Source organism: Electrona antarctica (assembly GCF_951216825.1).
Source record: "Electrona antarctica genome assembly, chromosome: 2".
NCBI classification, from domain to species: Eukaryota; Metazoa; Chordata; class Actinopteri; order Myctophiformes; family Myctophidae; genus Electrona; species Electrona antarctica.
Window position 1 is genome coordinate 4,955,517 of NC_136807.1, and position 23,143 is coordinate 4,978,659.

General features: G+C 42.7%; 1 protein-coding gene across 1 annotated transcript; it reads left to right on the forward strand.

Annotated features, from left to right (window-relative positions):
• The first annotated feature begins 1,453 nt into the window (after positions 1-1,453).
• LOC306915641 (uncharacterized protein) lies at positions 1,454-19,554 on the forward strand. The gene is made up of 14 exons (XM_079493113.1): positions 1,454-2,010; positions 5,409-5,491; positions 6,176-6,332; positions 7,095-7,259; positions 7,368-7,493; positions 8,236-8,456; positions 8,726-8,842; positions 13,357-13,897; positions 15,546-15,628; positions 15,793-15,949; positions 17,230-17,391; positions 17,861-17,986; positions 18,567-18,790; positions 19,419-19,554. The coding sequence occupies exons 1-14, from the start codon at positions 1,534-1,536 to the stop codon at positions 19,546-19,548; spliced, it is 2,769 nt and encodes a 922-aa protein (XP_079349239.1). The 5' UTR covers positions 1,454-1,533; the 3' UTR covers positions 19,549-19,554.
• The last annotated feature ends 3,589 nt before the right edge of the window (positions 19,555-23,143 follow it).

The following is a 23,143-nucleotide window of genomic DNA, read 5'->3' on the forward strand; positions in this document are numbered from 1 at the left end:
AAGACGGTGACTAAATCACCGGCGAGAACATTCAAACCATCCCACACAACTCTTTCACACCAGACAAGCTGGATGTGATCATGATGATGATGATGCAACAACATCACAATGGAGTCGTAAAAGAAATGCATCGTAAAAAGTATGATTGTGAAAGCTTTGCTTCCAATGGAAAACAACTTTTTATGTGATCTGAAAGCAAGATAGCATTATGTTCTCATATAAGAGATTCCTCAGTGCTAGATCAACCATACACAATACTCTTTTGATCAGTATGTTTCCTGTAGAAACAGTGTGGGCTCAATCTCTTGGCTTCTGACAGGACTTTTTTCTATGTAAAGTTTTGTAATTTTTTTCTTCATTTATATATTTTGAACATATTCAAATAAATGAGAAATACATAATATGTAATATGTCAATTTTAAATATGTTTAAATGTATTCCAAGTCACACTTTCAATTCCTCTCTGCATTTGTTCCACATAGTAACCCTAGCCTCTTTAACAGAAATAGTGATTTCTGGTCCTCACTGAATGACTCTCATTTGGAACAACTTTGTATTTAGATATTGTTCTGTAATAATCCTTATTTTGCTTTATACATTATTTGAACTGTTTTAAGGTCAGTCAGATCTTCGAATATTAGTGCTTTTAGTTTGGTAGTTTTATTTTTCAATCAAACAGTCGCAGCAATATTCCTGAAGAAGACGAAGATTTGATTGATTGATTGATTGAAATATTTATTAACAGTTTGCAGAATTACAGTACATTTCAAGCACAAACTCAATACAAAGACTGTTAACTGTGAGTGGACGACCCAATTAAGCATTACACTTGTTTACAAGAGGGTCCACCATGTTCAATTCATCAAAACATTTAGAGACGTACAAATAGACACTTCTATATAGTCAAAGAACAGAACAGGAATTCATCATAAAGGAGGTAAAAAGGGAAAAGAAACATATACAGTGAGGGGAAAAAGGGGGGGGGGGGGTGAATGTAGGCTATGACAAAGCTAGTGCATGCCAACGTTTAGAGAAGAATAAATAAACCAACAAATCAATCATATTGTCACTAACTTAAAGAGTTAATGACAATAACATAACTGGGCTCTCCCAATAGATCGAGCCCTTCATTAACATGAATTGTCACACATTACACAGAATGATAGAGGGCCCTCCATCTGTGCACTGAATCAACATCAGAAGGCAGAGTCTTGTTGACTCTACATAAAAAGTTCCATAATATAATTCAAACTAACTGTATTTTCAGTGAGTATTTAATTTGGAATTTGCCAGCTCAGACGCGGGAAGGAGGGCAGAGGCATGCTCTGAACGGAACCCTGTGGTTCGAGGAACAGTGGAAAAGGGGGCGGGGCCTCTGGGGTGTGGGGGAGTGGCCTGGGGCGGACCCGAGGGCCTCTCTGGGTTTAAATACTTCCACCTCCTTCCCCTCTGCTCCTGCCTGTGAGCTCCTGTTTCTGTGCCTCTCGCACTCTCTCTCTGTCTCTCCCAGAGTCTCACGTCTCTCCAGCAACTATGAGTTTCCAAAAACAATCCTCATACTCTGTGCGCTCCTCCTCCAGCGGCAGGGGGCCCTCCATCGGGCACGTGTCCATCACCCGTAGCTCCGCCGCGCCGGCCTACAGGGCCGCCAGCACCTATGGTGGCGCCGGCGGCACCGGGACACGCATCTCGTCGGCCTCCTACTCCGGCGTCCACAGCAGCGGCGTGGGGATGGGTTCCGGGCTGGGGGGCGGCTACTCCAGCAGCAGCTCGCAGATGAGCGGCGGCGGCGGCGGCAGCAACACATCCACGTCCAACATCATGGGCAACGAGAAGTTCGCCATGCAGAACCTGAACGACCGGCTGGCCAGCTACCTGGAGACGGTGAGGACCCTGGAGCAGGCCAACAACAAGCTGGAGATTAAGATCCGTGAGGCGCTGGAGAAGAGCGGGCCCGACTTCAGGGACTACAGCAAGTACCAGGTCATCCTGGATGACCTGAGGGGGAAGGTGAGGAAGAGGAGGAGCACAATGGATTTTGGGGGGGGGGGGGGGGGGAATGTATGTTGATGATTTGTTAGATGTGGGATGAAAGTGTGTGGGAGGGGGGGGGGGGGGGGGGGGTCTCGAGGGGGGAGAGGGTAAGGATGGAGGGGTTGTGTTGTTCATGGTTGAGTTGAGGGGTTGGTAGATGAAAGCCAGATACAGAGGGGAGTCAGGGGACTGAGAAGGAATGTGGACAAATGATTTAGTATGAAGTGTGTGAAATTGTGTGGGAGTCAGTTGGGGTTAGTGAACTTTGAGAAGTCCTTAAAGGGTTCATTTGGTTCCACTTCTACACTCTAAGTGTTACATATGGATATATTTACACCAGAATTTATTTTCCTTTTCCTTTTCTTTTTTGTGACCAAATGTTGTTTGTGACTGCAATATGTCACAATATGTCTGTTGAAACAGAGGGGTGACAGCCAGGAAAGGGGACAGTAGGACAAGGGTACTCAGAAAACCCTGCAGACGCCTGCTTTAGGGACATGGGAGTGAAAGCTGAGTTGTGATTGGCTCTCAGTGCCTGTAGCCACTGTGCAGTCAGGGGGGCCTGGTCGAGACTGGAAACAGCTGGGGGTGGGGGGGGGGGGTCCGTTCACCAGAGAGAGAGAGAGAGAGAGAGAGAGAGAGAGAGAGAGAGAGAGAGAGAGAGAGAGAGAGAGAGAGAGAGAGACACGCACACAGACAGACAGACAGACAGACAGACAGACAGACAGACAGACAGACAGACAGACAGACAGACAGACAGACAGACAGACAGACAGAAGGAATTAGGGTAGAAAGAAAGAAAGAAATCTTCTAAGAAGATTCAGATGCAGAGTTTTGACACTTTGCTTGTTCAAGTAGGCTACAGTACGTGAGATGTTTGTATAGACTTCCTATACAGTCTATACAAACACTGAGCTGAGCACACTGTAGGATTAGAACTGCTGTCTACCGTGTACACACACACACACACACACACACACACACACACACACACACACACACACACACACACACACACACACACACACACACACACACACACACACACACACACACACACACACACACACACACACACAAAAGACTGACACCTGACAAGTGCAAGCCAAGGTTCACAGAACAAAACCAAAATGTCCGCTCAGCTGATCTCTGTCATTAAATTGCTTCCTGCAAGTTATCAAAATGTTCTATTGGTGGAGCAACGTTGAAAGACTAATTGAACACACTTAATTCTTTCAGCGCCATTGCCGTAGATCTAGGTCAATTGAAGCCTATGTTTTGATACTACGCTTACCGCCATTGCCGTTGATTAATGGCAATTGTGTTATTATAGTGCATTCGATCGATCAAGCCATAATGCTACTTACGTTAGCATCGGGTAGCTAGCTGTTGCTGTCACAAGACTCCGTCGCCCATTTTAGATCATTGGCACCATAAGAATCCATTCTATCCGTTTCTTTCAATCGCCTGTATCTCCTATTCCTTGTCCCAGATGGCATTTTTGGTCAAAACAACGTTTCTTTGATGGCACAGAGCCGGCGATGTGGAGCCCTCCAGTGCAACGGCATAGACCCATATTGTAAACAACAGTTGAACGGGACCTGTTCAACTTCCTATGATAATACTACTTCCGGTAATCTGGAAATGTGGCTTTTCAAAATAAGAGCTCGACTGGGAAAAATGCGGGCGTGAATTAGATCCACATTTTTCAATAAATGCTAGCGGGCCAAGTGTTAACTTATCACTTCAAAAGTTCTGACGGCAAAACAGCACCTCAGATTTAGAATAATCTTTCTCTCTTAACTTTTATGGTGAAGCTTGCTTAGTAAATTCATAGTGACTCGTTTGAAAACCCATTATTCCAAAAGAGCAATTAACTCCTCATTTATCTGATAAGCCCTATTCAAATCCAACCAGGACAGTGAGTTAGTACAAAAAGATGTTAGGCTGGAGACACTATGCAAATACTGTAGGTAAAAAGTGTGAGTCATTCATTCAAGATTTTGGTAGTGAATGTAATTTGATATGAGAAAGGAAAACACTTTGACATGAGCGCTGAGAGACTGTTACTAACTGCACCCTGCCAGCCAGCCCCTTAAAACCACATTTGTAATTTGACAACATTTCCAAATAAAACATTTCAGTCAGAATCACTCCTGCGGTGCCAAATAAAAACTGATGGGAAAATGCACTGTTGCCATTCAGAATGTGGGACAGTATGCATACAGTACAGTGTTTGTCTAAGCTTTCCCCAGCCGGGAGTGAAAGATATTCAAGGTCAGTTTACTTTACCTTGGAAATGACAGAACTATGAGGCTACAGGTTAGACAAGTCCTGTCAACAGTTTCTATTTCTATTTAGCAAGATCTTATCAGGTGCCTAATCATCCGCACCGCCTCTAAATAAAACAACTAAAAAACATTTAGCAAGCAATGATGTAGGAGTGATTTAGATTTCTACAAGTGAGTTTCAATTTACTCTACAAACATCTCTCTGTCCACCCCAGCGGAGTCAAAACAGCTTCATTTTTAGTTTCTGTAGTGACAGGTGCTAGCTCTCCACCCCCTCAACTACCCCCCCTTTAACAAAACAAAGATTCTCACGGCAGGGTCAACAGGAAGTCCCAACCCAGAGTGCACATCATCACTGCCGAGCGCACACGTCAGCGTCATAACCAACCGCCAACAAGCCTCATGCAAATCACCCAGATCCACTGCAGTCCAACTCTGTTCCCTAGCAGCAGAGTTGCTGCCTGGCAGTTAATGATTGGCTGACGGACTTTGTCACCTGTGCACTTCCCATGAATGCTTGATCATCCCTGCCAGCCCTTATCTTATTGTACCGTGACTGCCGAGCAAATAATGTACTGGCACTAGCCTGAGCCTCCAGGCTTTGCAGCTGCCTCTGGCACTGTCCTGCTTCACACATATCATGTCCAGTGGCACCTTGTGAACAAAATAGCCCCTTAGGAAAACTCCTAACTCACCATAAACGGCCATTGAAAAGATGGATGTATGCATGCCAGTACACTAAGCTTTTAATTGTGCATGACACACTCTGGCCTCAAGGCAGTAATATTGAATGATTCAAGTTATACTCCGTCTAGAAACATTATCCCAAGAGAGAACAATCTCCCCCTCTCTTTTATCTCTGGCATTGGGGACTGTCAGTGGGGTCTGTCATTTGTTTAATCCAAACAGGATATGAAAGCCAAACTTGCAGCGACTTGTTGATTCCGACTGAATGAATGGATTCCTATCAGGTCTTACTCAATGTAAACATTGTGATACTTCAGGTTCTGTTTGTGTATGTTATCCATTGTGTTCCCTTTCCTAAACTAAACTTTTCCCACTGTGGCTTATTCCTGCCCGTAGGTGTTTGATGCCACCGTCGACAACGCCAGTATGATCCTGCAGATCGACAATGCACGCCTGGCGGCCGATGACTTCAGAGTGAAGTAAGTAAAAGTAAAACTACACCCAGACAGCAGCTGGCACACCCAGTTTTATGGGGGGATGCTTGTACCAATGTTAGAGTAGTGGTCTGAGGAGAGGGAGAGGTGTTGTCTGGTTAACGTAATCATGATTCATATTCTAAACCTTCACACCCTCAGGCTATAAACCAAGATCATAAAGAAGGAAACAAAGTTTACGTTGCTGTTGTTTTGCTACCCTTGTTCCTGCTAGCTGCTACTTTAGCCTGGCTAAAGTTGGACAGGGATATTTCCGGCTTACGGCCACAATGCTTGTGTTTGTTTTTCTTGATAAGTAAGCGAACACTAACATTTTGTGGTCAACCCATGTGATTACATACGTCTCTGCAAACATAACAGTTTTCTTATGATCATGCCATATAGGAAATGTAACCAAACAATGCATTTTAATTGCTTAGAATTGGATAGTTTTCATTCATGGTATGTACTAGCACCATGTTTGTGTGACATTCACTAGTTGGAACACCAAGGATGGCATTGATTCGTTTGTTTAAACCACCAAGCAGCTTTGACTCTAGGGGGAGCTAGTGGGGCTTTTCGTTTAGTTTAGGCTCAAAAGCAGCAGCAATTAAAGATATTGATGATAATACTATAATGAATGAGTATTTGGCGTCATCCTGACCACTCTGCTCTGGTCTGTGCGTCCAGGTTCGAATCAGAGCTGTCCATCCGCCAGTCGGTGGAGGCCGACATCGTGGGTCTGAGGAAGGTCATCGATGACACCAACATGGGCCGCATGAACCTGGAGAGTGAGATCGAAGCCCTGAAGGAGGAACTCATCCACCTCAAGAAGAACCACGACCAAGTGAGTGGGACTGGTCTACTGGAGAATTACTGAAGAATTTGTTTTCATAGCTATAAAAAAAAAAGTTCCATAGTTAAAAGACTATTACTGAGTGGTTAATGGTTGGTTTCATCCCTCAAGCCTCGAGTCATCTGCCTCCATCTCATTTACTTCTTCAAACAACTCTACCCGAATCCTTGAACTAATGTTTGTGGATTCGCAGATGTCAGTCATCGACTCATCGCACACACCTCTAACTGTTTGCTCTACTGTATATACAGTGCATGTCACCGTGCAGTCCTGTGACTGTCATGGCATAGTTTACACACAGCTGTCACTGACCCGTGCCCAAAGGCACGTTCTTGAACAGGAAGATGAACAACGTGTCTTTCTGTGGGAACGGTTTTACTTGGATATGTGAATTCTGCGGCGAACCTCATCATAAAACAACCTCCCCTCATTGGCAGTGCAGATGAACCACAGAATTATAATAGCAGGCAGTTAACACCCAGACATTTGTTTACGTACTGAAGTATTTTGCACCTCATCTTAAAAGAACCCAAAGGTCAGCCTTGGGTCAGTAATCCAGCCCCCTCAGTGTTTGCCTAACCACAAAATGGCATACTATTCAATATTGCAGTCCGCGGAATAGAATGCACCTTTACGTGACCTGCAAACATGAACTGAAAAGTGACATATCCATTTGAAATAACTGTCTTTCACACCACATCCATCTAACCATTCTCGACATTCTGTGTTATTTGTTTGTTTGGTTTTTTGTAGGACGTAATGGAGATGCGTAACCAGATCGCCCAGTCAGGAGTGCAGGTGGACGTTGATGCTCCTAAAGGTCAGGATCTGGCCCAGATCATGGCAGAGATGAGGGCCAAGTATGAGAAGATGGCACAGAAGAACCAAGAGGAGCTCAAAACATGGCACGAATCTCAGGTAAACGTTTAGGAGGTGCAGAGCAGAAATGTTGTTGAGTTCCCTGAACTCATGCACAGCCTTCATGGACGCAGCATACCGATACCATATGTCATGTTTTTATTTCAGATAACAGAAGTACAGAGTCAGGTCGTCCAGAACACAGAAGCCCTCAAGGGCTCACAGACAGAGGTCAACGACCTGCGCAGACAGCTACAGACGTTGGAAATCGAACTGGAGTCACAGAAGAGCCTGGTGAGGTTCTTTCTCTCGGCACACAGACTTCATTTAGTGTCCCTCTCTTCTTTTAGTGTCCCTCTCTTCAACACACTTTCATTTAGTGTCCCTCTCTTCATTTAGTGTCCCTCTCTTCATTTAGTGTCCCTCTCTTCATTTAGTGTCCCTCTCTTCAACACACTTTCATTTAGTGTCCCTCTCTTCATTTAGTGTCCCTCTCTTCATTTAGTGTCCCTCTCTTCATTTAGTGTCCCTCTCTTCATTTAGTGTCCCTCTCTTCATTTAGTGTCCCTCTCTTCATTTAGTGTCCTTCTCTAGTCTCTTCAACACACTTTCATTTCATTCACTGTTGTTGACACGGCTAGGCTAGCCTTCACGGACCGGTGGCCTGTCAATGTAGCATGACAGAGTGAGGGCGCAAGCTAGCTTAACCATTAACCCATTGATTTCTGTTTTGTCTGCCTGCCTCTCTGTTATGTCATAGGCACATTCCAAAATGTTCAATATTGAATTCAATATTCAATAAATATTAAATAAATAAATAAATAAATAAATAAATAAATAAATAAATAAATAAATAAATAAATAAATAAATAAATAAATAAATAAATAAATAAATAAATAAATAAATAAATAAATAAATAAATAAATAAATAAATAAATAAATAAATAAATAAATAAATAAATAAATAAATTCTGATTCCCGAACATGTATTTATTTCCTTCATTCTTTCATCCCCCCCCCCCCCCCCCCCAACAGAAAGGGTCTCTGGACGGGACACTGAGGGACACAGAGATGCGATACAACATGGAGATCGAGTCTCTCAACACTATCATCGTGGGCCTAGAGTCGGAGCTCACAAACCTGCGTAACAGCATCATGCACCAGACGCAAGAGTACGAGGCCCTGCTCAACATGAAGATGAAGCTGGAGGCTGAAATCGCCACCTACAGGAGACTCCTGGATGGCGGAGACTTCAAGTGAGTAGGACAAAATAACTACGCTCTTACATTTGAACGCAGCAAAATCCTCAGAATGTATCCATTTGTAAATCCTGACACATAAGTTGTCTAAACGTTTTTTCACAATAAATGACCAAATATGCAATACACCATAGTTATGTCTGAAGCCAAACATACATCTTTATATATTTCGGCCAGCAGTCATTTTGACATGATGCAAACCGATTGTATCTGCCGGCTATCCGATTAACTGTTACACCTCGTGTTTCTCTCTGGAACATTCTCAGGCTCCAGGATGCTCTGGAGGAACAGAAGACCACCACGGTGAAGAAGGTGATGACCGTCACGCAGACCCTGGTGGACGGCAAGGTGGTCTCTTCCAGCACAGACACCAAGCAGCTCTGAGCAGACAGACCTTCTGAAGCTTCCTTTATGCCCCATCGCAGGATGGTGTCGCTTGCCGATAAGAACAGATTTTCAAGCTTAACAACACGTCACTATTCCCCTTGTCGGCAAGTGACACCGGCCGTATGGAGTATAGGTTAGACTTAACACAACACTGGCCAAATGATGCATTACTCCAAACTTTGATGCTGTCCTACACTAACCCCCATTGGCTAAGGGCCGATTCATACTCCTATTTTAGAGCCGAATAAAAGTGGGTTCGGCTCTGTAGAGCGTACAATGTGACGTCATTTGAGGTTCGGGGGGGCGGGCACCGTCCTAAAGTCGACTCTTCGGTGCTACTGAAAATTTCTGACGAGCCGAAATCATTTCGGCACTACAGCGCCGAAACAGCGGTAAAATAGGAGTATGAATCCGCCCTAAGAAAACCGTTAACCAGTAGACTAACACAGGACTAAACTTCTATATAGGCCCGTATCAACGGGGCCAGAGGGAAACTATACTGTAGCTCATCTATTATTTATTTCATTGTCATTGTCTGTCTGTTCACCTCACCCATTAACCACTTAAACCCTACTTTATACCGTGAAAATAACTCATCTACAAGCTCACACCACATCCTATTGTGATGTGTTGTGAGCTTGGAAATATTTGAATACGTTTTCTGAAGATTTTTTGCATTTAATGCCCAAAATAGGGACACCAGGTTTGAAAGTGGTTAATGGCAGATGTTCACCAAAAGGCGTTAAAAGAATCGAGTTGTGTTGAAGTGAAAACAATCGGCCATTTTGATGAACTAAAATCATCAAAGGAAATTGTCTGTTTTGTTTTACGTTTTTATATGATGTCATTCTCATGTTTGGTTTTCTCTCTGGTTGGTTGGATCTGCCTGATGTGCTGTAATGGTCAATCAAAACAAAAATAAAGTCTACTCCTCCAGTAACATCTCTGTTGTATCTTGTTTTCAGGAAAATCAATAATATCATGTTAAACACTGCTTTCATTAAAGCTCCACTATGCAAGATTTCTCTACTGGTCTGAATGTTTACAAACAAGAAAGGTGTGGTGTTAAACGCACTACCTCCCTCCCTCTCTAAGAGACATCGAACATGATATATACTTAATTTCCTTAAGTATATATAATGCACAGTACACAGTGGCTGCTATACTCACACACCTACAGTATATCTTAACTCAGGCACCTGCAGGTAAATATGTGTTTTGTGGAAAAAGCTAAGAGACCCTTTGGTTGTATCGTTTGTAGCAAAAGCTTGTAAATAATCTAGACCCTTTGGTTGTACCGTTTGTGGCAAAAGCTTGTAAATAATCTAAGACCCACACAGAAGAAAACCCTTTACCTGTACTTTTCATGGTGAAAGCGCTCAAACTTTATTTTCCTGCATTGATCTCATTAACCTCTTCTTCCCTTTCTTTGTTTTTCTTGAAGAAATTACACGATAGGAACTATGCACAAGAAACACATTTCACCCACTTTTTACCTGTAAAACTGTTCTGTGACAATAAAGCTGATTCTGATTCTTCTGTATGTACATAAGTATTCCTCCCTGAAGCCAAGAAAGGAAGCTGTCACCTGTTCGTCATTTCCATTGCCGAAAATATATTTTAAAATATCTCTAAAACCTATTTTTAATTTCCATTCCTGACAAGCAGCCAAGCTACTGTATATAACGCTTCGACTAATAAGATGTCCTGTCAGTATAGGACATGATGACCCGACTGCAATGACGAAGCGGAAGCGGGAGGAGGCGGGACATCCGCGTTACTCTTGGATGGTTTTCAGCACACAGACTGTGACAGAAGCACTGGAAAACTGTGTGAGTCAACAGACTGGCTCGAGAGACTTGGGATGGCATACTATACTAGTCCAGGGATTCCCAAACTGTAGTGCGTGTAGTCGTGTACCCCCTGGGGTCTGCTGCAGGCTGCATCTATAGGGGGTGTGTGACATTAATACAGTGTAATGGGTTATACCGAAATCACTAATAAATAAATCAATATTTCAAAATAGATTTTTCACTATATAAAAAAACGAAATGAAAGAAAATCCTTCACAAACTTTAAATTCAAAACATATAGTAATGTACTTGAAAATGTACTTGATTCGAACGAGAAGCCTAACCTTGTGTCATATTTAAATATATAAGGCAAATTTACAAAACTGCTTAAACTCAGGGGAGGCCTGAGTGTATGAATAACGAACAAGGATAGACATAGAAAAACTTTAAATGAACTGGTGATGACAGGGACAGGAGAGCAGCTATACCTGGTGGAAGCTGCCCATGTTACATAACTTTTCTTCCAGTCATTTATTTTTATTTCTTCTGTTTTGTTTTTCTAATTTGTAATCCAATTTACAATTTAGGCATTTCCTAATTAGGCGTTTCCTAATTGGTTAATCCAAGAACAGAAACACCATCTCATGGCATGAATACACAGTGTTGTAATCAGTGTTCAAATAACATCCTAGATATAGACCTTTAATGATCCTGTCTGTGAGGCGAGTTCAGTTGCCATACCAACTACCTGCAGGCAGTTTGTAAGAAACACAGGACAGATAGATTTCATCTAAGCTTAAAACTATTAAATAACATTAACATCCATCATATTCTATCCTACACTTCTATCCTACAACACTTTGTTCTTAAACTTTGTCTTACAAAGTACTTCATTTTTTGTTTTTTACAAATATAGAAGCAAATTGAGAAATACAAACAGAGTAACAAATACAAAAAACTTAAACACACACAACAACAAAACACAAATTCCAAATCAAGACAACCAAAGAACATTCAAAACAAAACAAAATTAAAAAAATATATATATTACCCCCCCCCCCCCAAAAAAAAACAACTCCAATATAGTCAATATACAAAGCAGTTCATGGTCACAAACATCATCCAGACAAGACAGGTTGGCTAGTCAGGCGACAGCTATTCAGGTTCAATCGGGGAAACTTTGTCTTACTTAGCACTGTTTGGAACCTCACTCTTTTAGCTCCGAGAAGAGGTTTCGTATCAGGATATCCCTGCATCGATAGAACGGGGGTTGAGCCGTCCAAAGAATGGTGGCAAAACCCCTTTTTGCAGGATCGTTTCCAAAAAGTAAAGATATTTCTTGTTAGCTACAGATGATAAACTTAGGACAGGCACGTGCATTTTTTTAGACAGGGGTAAAACAACCACTTACAAAGCTTATGAAGTCAGACAGTATCATGTTTTCTCAATGCAATCTTAGGGAAGCAGTACTGCTCATGCGGACGGGGGTTGACTGCATGACCACAGGCTGACTAAATACGCAATTAAAGCCTGATTAATGTGTGCTAAAAATAGTTATGATTTTTATGATGTATTAAAAAAAATATATATATATATATATATATTGCTGATAATTGCGTTAATAGCTTGATTGATTCATAATATTTCTAACAATATATTAACAATAATCACTTTGGAAGTATTGTACCACATGTTTCAAGATTCAAGATAATGTGTTACATCTCACATACAAGTACAAAATAGTACAAAGTATGTACATATCACACATTGAGGTGCTAAGGTGCAGTATATGCATGAGTCATACGTCTCATTATATCCATATATGCCTATTACTGTATGTAGGCCTCCTTAGCCCAGGCCCCAGACCCTCTCTACTTTCAACAGCAGTCAATAAAACTAGCAATGAATCAGGTCTCAGACTCAATTTCACTTAATTTATAACTAGCTATACAGCTCAACATACCGTTGAGTTGTAAAGTGTAAATCATTAAGCTTCAATTCACATCGCTATTTTGCACACTGACGGGTACATGGCCATCACAGTGAAATCCTCTGTGTTCATGCACAGTATCCATTTATAACTCAATGAAATTTGAGTGTTGAATTGCTGTTGATTGTTATTTTAACTCATCTGTAGGGATCTGTATAAAAACACTTCAATGGTTGGAGGTTGTCTCCCTTCTTTTCCATTTTGGGCGGGAACCCCTTTTGGTGTTAGCATCATGTTATGCTTTAGCTATTGAAAAATAGCAGATCTACAAGCTCATACGAGCTTGTAGGTCTGCTATTTTTGAAAAATCGACTGACATAGAAACATAGCTTTTTCAGAAAACTGTCAGGATGTAGAAGACATTTTTAGAATCTGATCTCAGGTCAAAATGGGTTAAAAATGTAGACCCTGGTAGGACATCTACATCAACTCATATTTATTCTCCCACATGGCTTTGAATCACGGGTATGAATGACACTTAGGTTTTACAGCTTGGCTTTTACAGTGTGGTAAAGTTGGCCGATAGGCTAACTACAATGTATCACTCTCTCCTTTCAGGTGATAATAGCGTAGTAGAATACAAATACTGTCTACAGCATCATCTTGGGTGTGGTGTCCAAAGTCTAAACACAGGAGCCAAAGGTGAAAACCGATTGACTGCGTATGAGGTGTGGCAGGACTCTATAAAACATCTCGTCTGTCCTGCAGACAGCACTCTGTGATCCAGCAGCCTCTCGTCAGACTTCTGTCCACTGATCTACACTCTACTCACACCAATGGAGCCTCTAATTAGACGTCAGAGCTCACAGCTCCTCTCCTCAGGCTCTTCGCTGCGGGCAGAGAGGTCCTACCAGCAGGCCTACAGCGTCGGCGGAGGAGCCGGAGCAGAGAGGTCCCACCAGGCCTACAGCGTCAGCGGAGGAGCCGGGGGCTATGGCACCAGGATCTCCACTAGTTCCATTGGCGGTCGGCTGGGCAGTGGCTTCGGCGGTGCAGGCTTCAGCAGTGGCTACGGCGGTGGCTTCGATTACCAGGCCTCCAGCTCCCTGGAGTCCAGTGGTCAGGGGTCTTTCCGAATCGGCAACGAGAAGGCCACCATGAATCACCTCAACGATCGCCTAGCCACCTACCTGGAGACAGTGAGGAACCTGGAGCAGGTCAACCAGAGCCTGGAGATTAAGATCAAGGAGGTCATTGCCAACAGAGGTCCCAGCGAGAAGCGAGACTATGGCAAATACAACACCATCATTATGGATCTGAGGGCCAAGGTGAGTGACAGCCATGATTCAAAAATAATATCTACTTCATTTTTGAGGTTTTAGATTTTTGCATAAATCAGTACTATTGAACACCATCTGTGTGTTGGTTAGAAAAATATTGAACCAATGAAAAGTAGTAAAAAAGCGCTTCAGACAACACACACAAACATGCAGTAATCCTGGTCTCTAAAACTACCTCCCCCTGGCCAGCCGGGGCGCCTGATGGAGGGGAAAGGAACTGGTCGGAATAACGTGTTCCTTCCACGCGCTACGTCCGGCCAGGGAAATTCCCCCCTGTCAGGTGAAAAGAAGCAGCTTGGACTCCTCATGCATAGAAGGAGGCATGAGGTCAGTCCGCTGCCCCCCCAGGTTGGCAGAGGAAATGTAGCGCCCAGGATTACATTAGATAATTGGCACTGGGTGAAAAAACTGGGTTGCAAAATCGTGGGATAAAAATTATAAAAAAAATAAAGAATATATGGTTTTCTTGACATTTTGGAGTTAGGTTATTTCTTCCCAACAGCAGAGATACAGAATACTGTATGTATTGGTTCTCACACTGCCCACTGGTGAGCCATGAGGATATCACAAGTGGCCCCCACAAATAAGAGCTTAGTTCCATTGATCCAAGCCGGAGCACAATCACTTGATTGGTCAATAATAAAAATGCATGCGGCCCAAATGTCTGATCACCTAACACGCCGGCCAGGAGCCTGCCGTGTTAACTGATCAGATGGGTGAGGCACGAATGCTTACAAGATTTTCCATAAAAGGTTGAGAACCAACGATATACTGTAAGACGTAAGTTGACGTAATGTTGAATCACTTTATCTAAACACTGGAAGTACAAAACAAAAAAAAGATTGGTTGGTTGTTCATAAAATTAAAAAAATGGAGGATTTGAACATATCCATTATAATTCATATTGAACATCATACTTTAACTTATTGACCAACATCTCATTTACCTTCTTCAGCTCTGCCTGTTCCACTAATATAACCATGGCCAGGAACACAACCATTGTGTTGATGATTCTACAGACAGATAGGGTGGTTGATTCTACAGACAGATAGTGTGGTTGTAGATTGTTGATGATTCTACAGACAGATAGGGTGGTTGTAGATTGTTGATGATTCTACAGACAGATAGGGTGGTTGTAGATTGCTTTGTTTATAGTTACTGTATCTAAAACCAAATAAGGCTTCAAAGAGTTCAGACTCAAAGAGTTCATGTAACCTCACTCTTTCACAACCTTTATTACTACTTGGACTTTGACCGTGGGTGAATCTCTGCTGTCCAGTGATAAACTGCTTTCCCTGACTGATACTCTAGATTTACAGCATGCTATTAACAACACAATTAGCCCTATTTATGATCTATATGATGTACTAGCCATCAGAATGGATGATGAGAAAAGCAAACATGAAATGTCATGATGCTATCACAGTATGTGTACACAGCAATATCACTCACTCACTGTCCATTTGTACACTCTTTTACACTCACATCTACTAGTTCTCAACATGTCATAATGAAACGTGTTCTCGCCACACGACCCCAGCATGACATAATTCACTTTGACATACTTTCACTGTGGTTATTTCACAGATTTCTGAGCATGAAAGCAAAAATCTTTTTCATGTCTCCTTTCACTCAGATCTTTGATATGATAAAGGTCAACGCGCATCTCTCCATCCATCTGGACAACGCAAGTCTCGCCTCAGACGACTTCAAAATCAAGTGAGTGGCTATAGCTTTGTCTAGGCTCCATGTTTGTGTTCAAGTCATTAATGAACGGCCAAATAATTGTTCCGCATGAAACGGACAAACCCAGACACAAGTCAGACCCATTTCCAGAACATAACAATGATATTATCATAACCTGAAGTGAACCTCTCTCTCAGGCTGGAGTACGAGGTCTCCATGCGACAGGCGGTGGAGGCGGATGTGAACCGTCTGAGGAGGCTCCTGGACGACACCAACGTGACCCGTCTCCACCTGGAGACCGACATCGAGGGTTTGAAGGAAGAGCTGATCAATCTTAGAAAGAACCACAAGGCGGTGAGGAAGACGACTCTAAAACCATTTATTGCGTATCTATCGTATCTATTGTAATGATAATGCATCGTATCTATTGTAATGATATTGCATTGTATTTAATATAATGATACTGCATAATATTTCGTGGTGTAGTTCTGTTCCAGTTATGCTCCAGAACAAGCTGCGCAACATGACACAGATTCTGAGTTCACAACCCCGCCAAAGCAGAGCCTAAATATACACAGATATTACATGGACCTGATAGACATTGTGAACCACTCCGGCAGAACCCAAAGATATACTGTACAGAAATTATAAGAGATACAATACATTATACACGTGCTGTCATCGTGTTAGCAGCGATATGTCGAGCATACATGTAGTGAATCTCGTCTGCATAGATTGAACAGGATTGTGGCCCTATGTGAGAGTGTATGTGCGTGGGACCGGCCTAACTTCAATTGCCTGCCTGAACTATAGAGCGTCGCAGTCCCGCCCCCTTTCATGACGACGCCAGGCCCAGGAAATAATTCCCAATGCCTTTTTCCCATGGACATTTCAAAAAGTATTTATTTAAAGACCTTTTAAGCATGGTACAAAGCCAACTCGAGTTGTGACAAATCATGACAATAAACACAATGTTTTGGGCTGATCAAATAATTTGTAAGAAGAAAAACAAAACAAAAAGGGTTGTATCCTGCCTTTTTTTTCTTCTTTCAAATTATTTGTTCAGCCCAAAACATTGTGTTTGTTGTCATGATTTGTCACAACTCGAGTTGGCTTTGTCCGCGGCGTAAACGTCTTTAAATAAATACTTTTTGAGAAGGCAAATGAACGGGTTTTCCGGGTCTCTCAAGGGGGCGGGACTGTGACGCTCTATAGCTGATGGCAGCTATTAGCTCCATGTCATAATGACACCGTAATGTGACCTATTTCTGATATTTATGAAAGAGGCAGACCACTTTAAACCCAAATATGGTACACAGACTCAACCTCTTCAATTCATATCCAGGAAAGAGTTCCATTCATGTTCAAATATAAGGCATAGAGAATTTCGTTTTAGATTTGCGGTATGCAAAACTGTTATGCAATTGTATAATATGCTCATCTGCTGTATCTAATAAATCTACTCACTAGTTGAATTCATTCATGATCTGGAAGACAATTCATTTTGTCACGTTCAACATTTGAGGTGCTTAAGGTGCTGAGTTGTGATGAGCAGAGAGGAGAGGACAGTTTTTATTTTAGCTCCAGACCCTCGTTGGAGGAAATAACCCCCCCTCCTGTTTCCTGATCAACAGGATGTGGCAGACCTCCGTTGCCAGGTCTCCAACACTGTGCAGGTGGATGTTGACGCACCTAAAGGTCAAGACCTGGCCAGAATAATGGAGGAGATGAGAGAGAAGTATGAGAAGATTGCCCTGCAGAACCAGAGAGAGGTGCAGGCATGGCACGAATCTCAGGTACGGTCAGCTCTAGCCAGACTCAAACGTCTATGACACTCAACAGCATCTGTTACAGTTCAATTCTGGAATTCAATTCTGGAATTATTTAGCTTTTTGACAACATCGCTATCGGCAATTATGCAGCCTATGTGACCCAATTTGAACTACTTTAAACCTGATGTGCCTATAATTTAAGCATGTCGTTATAATATAGGTGAACATTTTTAAAAAATGTACTTAAAAAAAAAATTCAGTTCACACCTAAACATGCATGTGTGTGTGTGTGTGTGTGTGTGTGTGTGTGTGTGTGTGTGTGTGTGTGTGTGTGTGTGTGTGTGTGTGTGTGTGTGTGTGTGTGTGTGTGTGTGTGTGTGTGGGGGGGTGTGTGTGTGGGGGTGTGTGTGTGTGTGTGTGTGTGTGTGTGTGTGTGTGTGTGTGTGTGTGTGTGTGTGTGTGCGTGCGTGCGTGTGCATGTTCTGCTGTCCAGATGACAGAGGTGCAGGTCCAGGTGACAGAGAACACAGTGGCTCTGAAGGAGGCGAGCACCACGGTGACAGAGACCAGGAGGAGATGGCAGGCCCTGGAGATTGAACTGCAGTCTCAGCTCAGTCTGGTAAAGTCATTCATGGCGACACTGTCTGTCATACTGTGTGAACCTGCTTAATGTCTACCAGTGTCATAGCAGTACACAGAGAAATCATGTTAAAAAAAAAAAAAAATCTTACTGTGTAATAATTTCATCCAAACCACTCCTTGTGTTAATCAATTAGTTGAAACTAAATGGAAACTAAATGAAAACTAAGCTATGATGTATGTATGATGTATATTACATTACTAACTATATTGACAATTTAGTCAACAAATAAAAAACTAGACTAAAATGTTAGGAAGGGAATAGTGGACAAGAGATCCAGTATAGATAAAAGACAAGTGATTTTACACTTGGTATATTTATAAGTGTACAATCAGCCATTATGACGCATCAATTTTAGTCGAATCGATCGACCAAAATCTTATATTTAGTCGACTAAAACTAGACTAAACACTAAAACATTCCAGGTGACCAAAATGTGACTAAAACTAAATGAAAACTATTCCAAAGACTATGACTAAAAGTTAACTAAAATCGAAATGATTGTGCTGTCAAAATCAACACTGCAATCAGTCTAATTCCCCCCTTCTGGCCCCAATAGAAAGGATCCCTGGAGGCGTCGCTGAGGGACATCGACATGCGCTACAACATGGAGATGGAGAGGTACAACGGGTTCCTCCTGAGTTTCCAGGCCGAGCTCACCCAGATCCGCACAGACATCCATCAGCACACGCGAGACTACGAGATCCTGCTCAACATCAAGATGAAACTGGAGGCCGAGATCTCCGAGTACAGGCGGCTGCTGGACGGGGGAATAGACTTCAAGTGAGTAATAATAATAATACTAGTATGGAGAGGAAACAGACACAACAAACATGGCAGTGTTTTGGAAACTGCTATTTAAAGCCTTTGGTCCGCTGGCTTCGGTGGAAGCTACTGTTTAAGGCGTATTAAAATGAGCCATGCGAATAAAGCCTTTGTCCTTCTCCGCGGAACCTCGTTGTAACTTTCAAATTAGATTCAAATGAGCTTCATGCAAACACGGAACGATGCGAGCCAAGCTCAACGCTCTATAAGACACGAGACCTTGTCAACGCAAGAACATATTTCACTTTTAACCCCAGGAACCCTAGCACCCCTACTCTGGGCATATTGAGCAAACATTTGGCAAAAATAGGTGAACTTTTCTCGAATGTACTGTACACATCGCAATGCAAAACGCTGTACTGTAAGCTTGCCTTGTAGATCGTTTTTATTTTCGGTGAAACTATTTGGTGTGGAGGGAAAAAAGAAGGGTGTACAGAAGCCCTAGGCCCTATAGGGGACCTATAGGGGACCCCGGTCAACAGGTTTACGTTGTTGAAGGAGCATTACTGAAAGACAGACAAAACAAAATGTGTAACTGAAACAAGAAGCCTTGCATCTAACATATTTTACATTTCATTTCTTTCAGACTTGAAGATGCACTTCATTCGAAGACGATTCAGACCAAAGTGGTGACGATCATTCAAACTCTGGAGGACGGCAGGGTCGTGTCGGAGAGCAAGGACGTCAAAGCCACTGAAAAAGTAGTGGAGGGATAAAAGTCATTAAAAGTCATATGGAAAAAAATATATTTCAGTAACAAAGTAACAAAGTAATAAATGCCCAACTAAAGGAAACTGCTGTGTTGTCTTGGCTCAATAATGTAGGTCACACTGGCAGACATGCGGTATGTGTGCGTATAGTTACACCTTCTATATTTATCACGTCTTTATTTGCCATTGGGTGAGGGGAGTGATAAAATTCCTGCTACGCAGCGAGAATAACAGATCTACAAGAACACAATACATTGAGATGAGATGCATATAGTGAGCTTGTAGCTTGCTGCTATTTTCGCCACGGCAGGTTGAAAGTGGTTGATAAGTGATAAGCGTAAGTGACCTTAAGCTGCAGTAGGAACTTGGCATCAAACTCAGCATCAAACTCCATAACGTTTATATAAGCATGGTTTCTCCCCACATACGTATACAGCATACCTATATTTATAGTAGCTACTCTATATGAACAGACCTTCCAGCCTCCATTGAAGGAAATCTCCAAACAAGCTGACCTGCAGTAAATTAGTGATTACATAACGCCCCTGTGCTTGCCACATAGGGGCGTTGAGGGAGCTCCTATATGAAATAACTCCTCCATCACGTACCGTCTCCGTGAGGCTGGGCTGCCCTTGGTCGCCTGCCAACGCTCCATACCACCCACCCACCCCCCCCTCTGCTCTGTGTCCACAAGACATTGTGTTGCTCTATCCGCTTCTCAGGAATTCACAGTCCTGACCTGCAGTTACCAAGCTTTAGAGAAGGCCCCCTATTCCCAGGACTCTTGGTCCAATCCAGTTCTGTCCAGTCTTCCCCTGTTTGTTTTCATTCCCGTTAATCACTGTGATCTCCTCACAATGTTTGTTTGAGACAGAAGGACCTCTACTGGTCTAGGTCGACTCACTGCATAACTTAATTTTAATAAGCAGCTGGCTGACATGACGGAATTACTGGAAATGGTTGATAATTGGACCACAAAGGTCAGTACACTTAGACAGATGATAACTAAGTTATCTGTGCTGAAACTCGCTGTCCCCAAAAAAACAGTTATAAATCAAAGCACTTTTCACCATTACAATGACACTTATTCAGTCTTATGAGACACAGTGTTTCAAATGACATGAATCGTTTTGCTCATTTCTTGCCAGACTGCAATCGAAATTGTTCTCCAATTACAGTTGGCCACTAACAATAGTTGTTTAATTTGTGCCGGTTTCCCAGTGCCATGTTCCATGCCCAACGGGCAGTTGTTATGGTGAATAATGTGTGTGACAGTCCAGCATCCCAGTCTCAATATCTACTGGTCTGTAGGAGACCAGTACAGTAATATCTACTGGTCTGTAGGAGACCAGTACAGTAGCTGCATCCCAGTCTCAATATCTACTGGTCTGTAGGAGACCAGTACAGTAATATCTACTGGTCTGTAGGAGACCAGTACAGTAGCTGAAAAGCTGTCTTAGCTCTGAGACACACAGCTTTTGTTCCAGCTAAGGCTTTGCAGCCAGGCGCCACATATTAGAGGACTGAATGAATTTGGGCACATGGATCAGGGACGGAGGGCATTCCAGAGGGAAAAAAAATAGAAGGGAAGAAAGACAAGGAACATAAGACAGAGTCAGAGAGAGAGAGTAAAACATGGGCAGATCTTTCCTGTGCATGCCTGTCATTCCTCATGGGCCCCTTGGAGAGCTACACAGTAAAGTCATCAGTGTTACATGTATACACATCTGTAACTCCCAAGAGTGTACAAATGTTTTTTTGTTAAATGACCGATCAGGACTTTATACTGTAGCCTACTTGGAAAAATCACACCTGTGTGAAGTAAGTGGTGCAACTCCGTGTGGGGGTCCCCAGGGGGGGGGGGGGGTCCAGACCCACAGGAACGCACCCAGGGTGCCGGCCCGATTCCGGCGAGCCACCCCGCATCCGAAACGGTTGAGAAATGACCGTGTGGGGGTCCCTCTACTGTACCCTCTACTGTACTGTACTGTCACTGTACTGTACTGGCACACCTGAAATCACCATATATACAGTTAATATGTGCGTGTGTGTGTTAGGTTGCGCACAGGTGGTGAAAAACAACCATGCAGTTTTTGTGCTCAGACATACCCAGGCAGCCAGCCAGCCACCCACACACATAGTCACTTAAGGAAGTGGTTTGCAACACTTATAAATATCTCCTTGCAGAGTTCTGGGGCGGAGAGGCACATACATCTATATTCTATCTATACTTTTTTTGAATGATTTCTTTTTGCAGAAGCATTCAAATCAGGAGTCGGAATAATGACAATATTAACAGTAAACCAACAGATACAAAGTTCAATAGAAACAAATTGAGTTATTACGCAAAAGGGGAAAAAAACAGATACAGGATCAATATGAATTGAGAATAAAAGGCAAACATGTTGAGACAAAACCAGACAACAAAACATCAGTCAAACAGCTAGTGTAGTACATGTCCATGACACATCCGTACATGTCCATGACACATCCATAATCAACATGACAGCACAGCACCCTGGCCACAACAGACCTTCACATCAACACTCCAGCATACTGTATATCCTCAATCAGCCATGGATTCAATTTCCGGACGAATTGAAAGAATGGACGCCATATCCTCCCAAATCTATTGGAGGATATGGAGGAATCTAATCTTTTCTCATTTTAGGCAATACAGGCTTGTCTCTTATTATCCAGTGAGTGTGAGAGAGGGAAGGGAAGTGGGTGATTTCCAATTGGTCAAAATTAGTCTCCTAGCCAATAAGACTGACATAAAGCCAAAACATCCTTCTCTGGGTTAGAGAGCGAGGGCACTGAGGGCCATACATCTATACTTTTAACCCCTTTTGGTGTTAGCATTACGTTATGCTTTAGCTATTGAAAAATAGCAGATCTACAAGCTCATAGCGCGCCACCGAGTGGCGCGCTATGAGCTTGTAGGTCTGCTATTTTTAAAAATCGAAGAACCACTGACATAGAAACATAGCTTTTTCAGAAAACTGTCGGGATGTAGAAGACATTTAAAAAAATTGATCTCAGGTCAAAATGGGTTAAAGCTTTGGTTGTGATGCCTATATTGCAGTTATGTCACTTCTCTTATTTTCTTCTTTTTTTGTTTGTTGAAGACGGAAACAAAGCGTGCCAGTGGGAGCAGCAGTTCCAGTGGCTCAAGTTCACACAGCGACTCTGATTGAAGGAGCATGTTGGTGTACTGTTTTGTGGATTTCATAAAAATAAACATTTTTAAGTGGTGCAAACCACTTCCTTAAGTGACTATGTGTGTGGGTAGCTGGGTGGGTGGGTGGGTATATCTGTCTGAGCACGAAAACAGCATGGTTGTTTTTCACCACCTGTGCGCAACCTAACACACACACAAACACACACATATTAACTGTATATATGGTGATTTCAGGTGTGCCAGTACAGTACAGTGACAGTACAGTACAGTAGAGGGTACAGTAGAGGGACCCCCACACAGTAACTCTGTCATTTCTCAACTGTTTCGGACGCGGGGCGGCTCGCCGGAATCGGGCCGGCACCCTGGGTGCGTTCCTGTGGGTCTGGAACTCCCCCCTCCCCACACGGAGTTGCACCACTT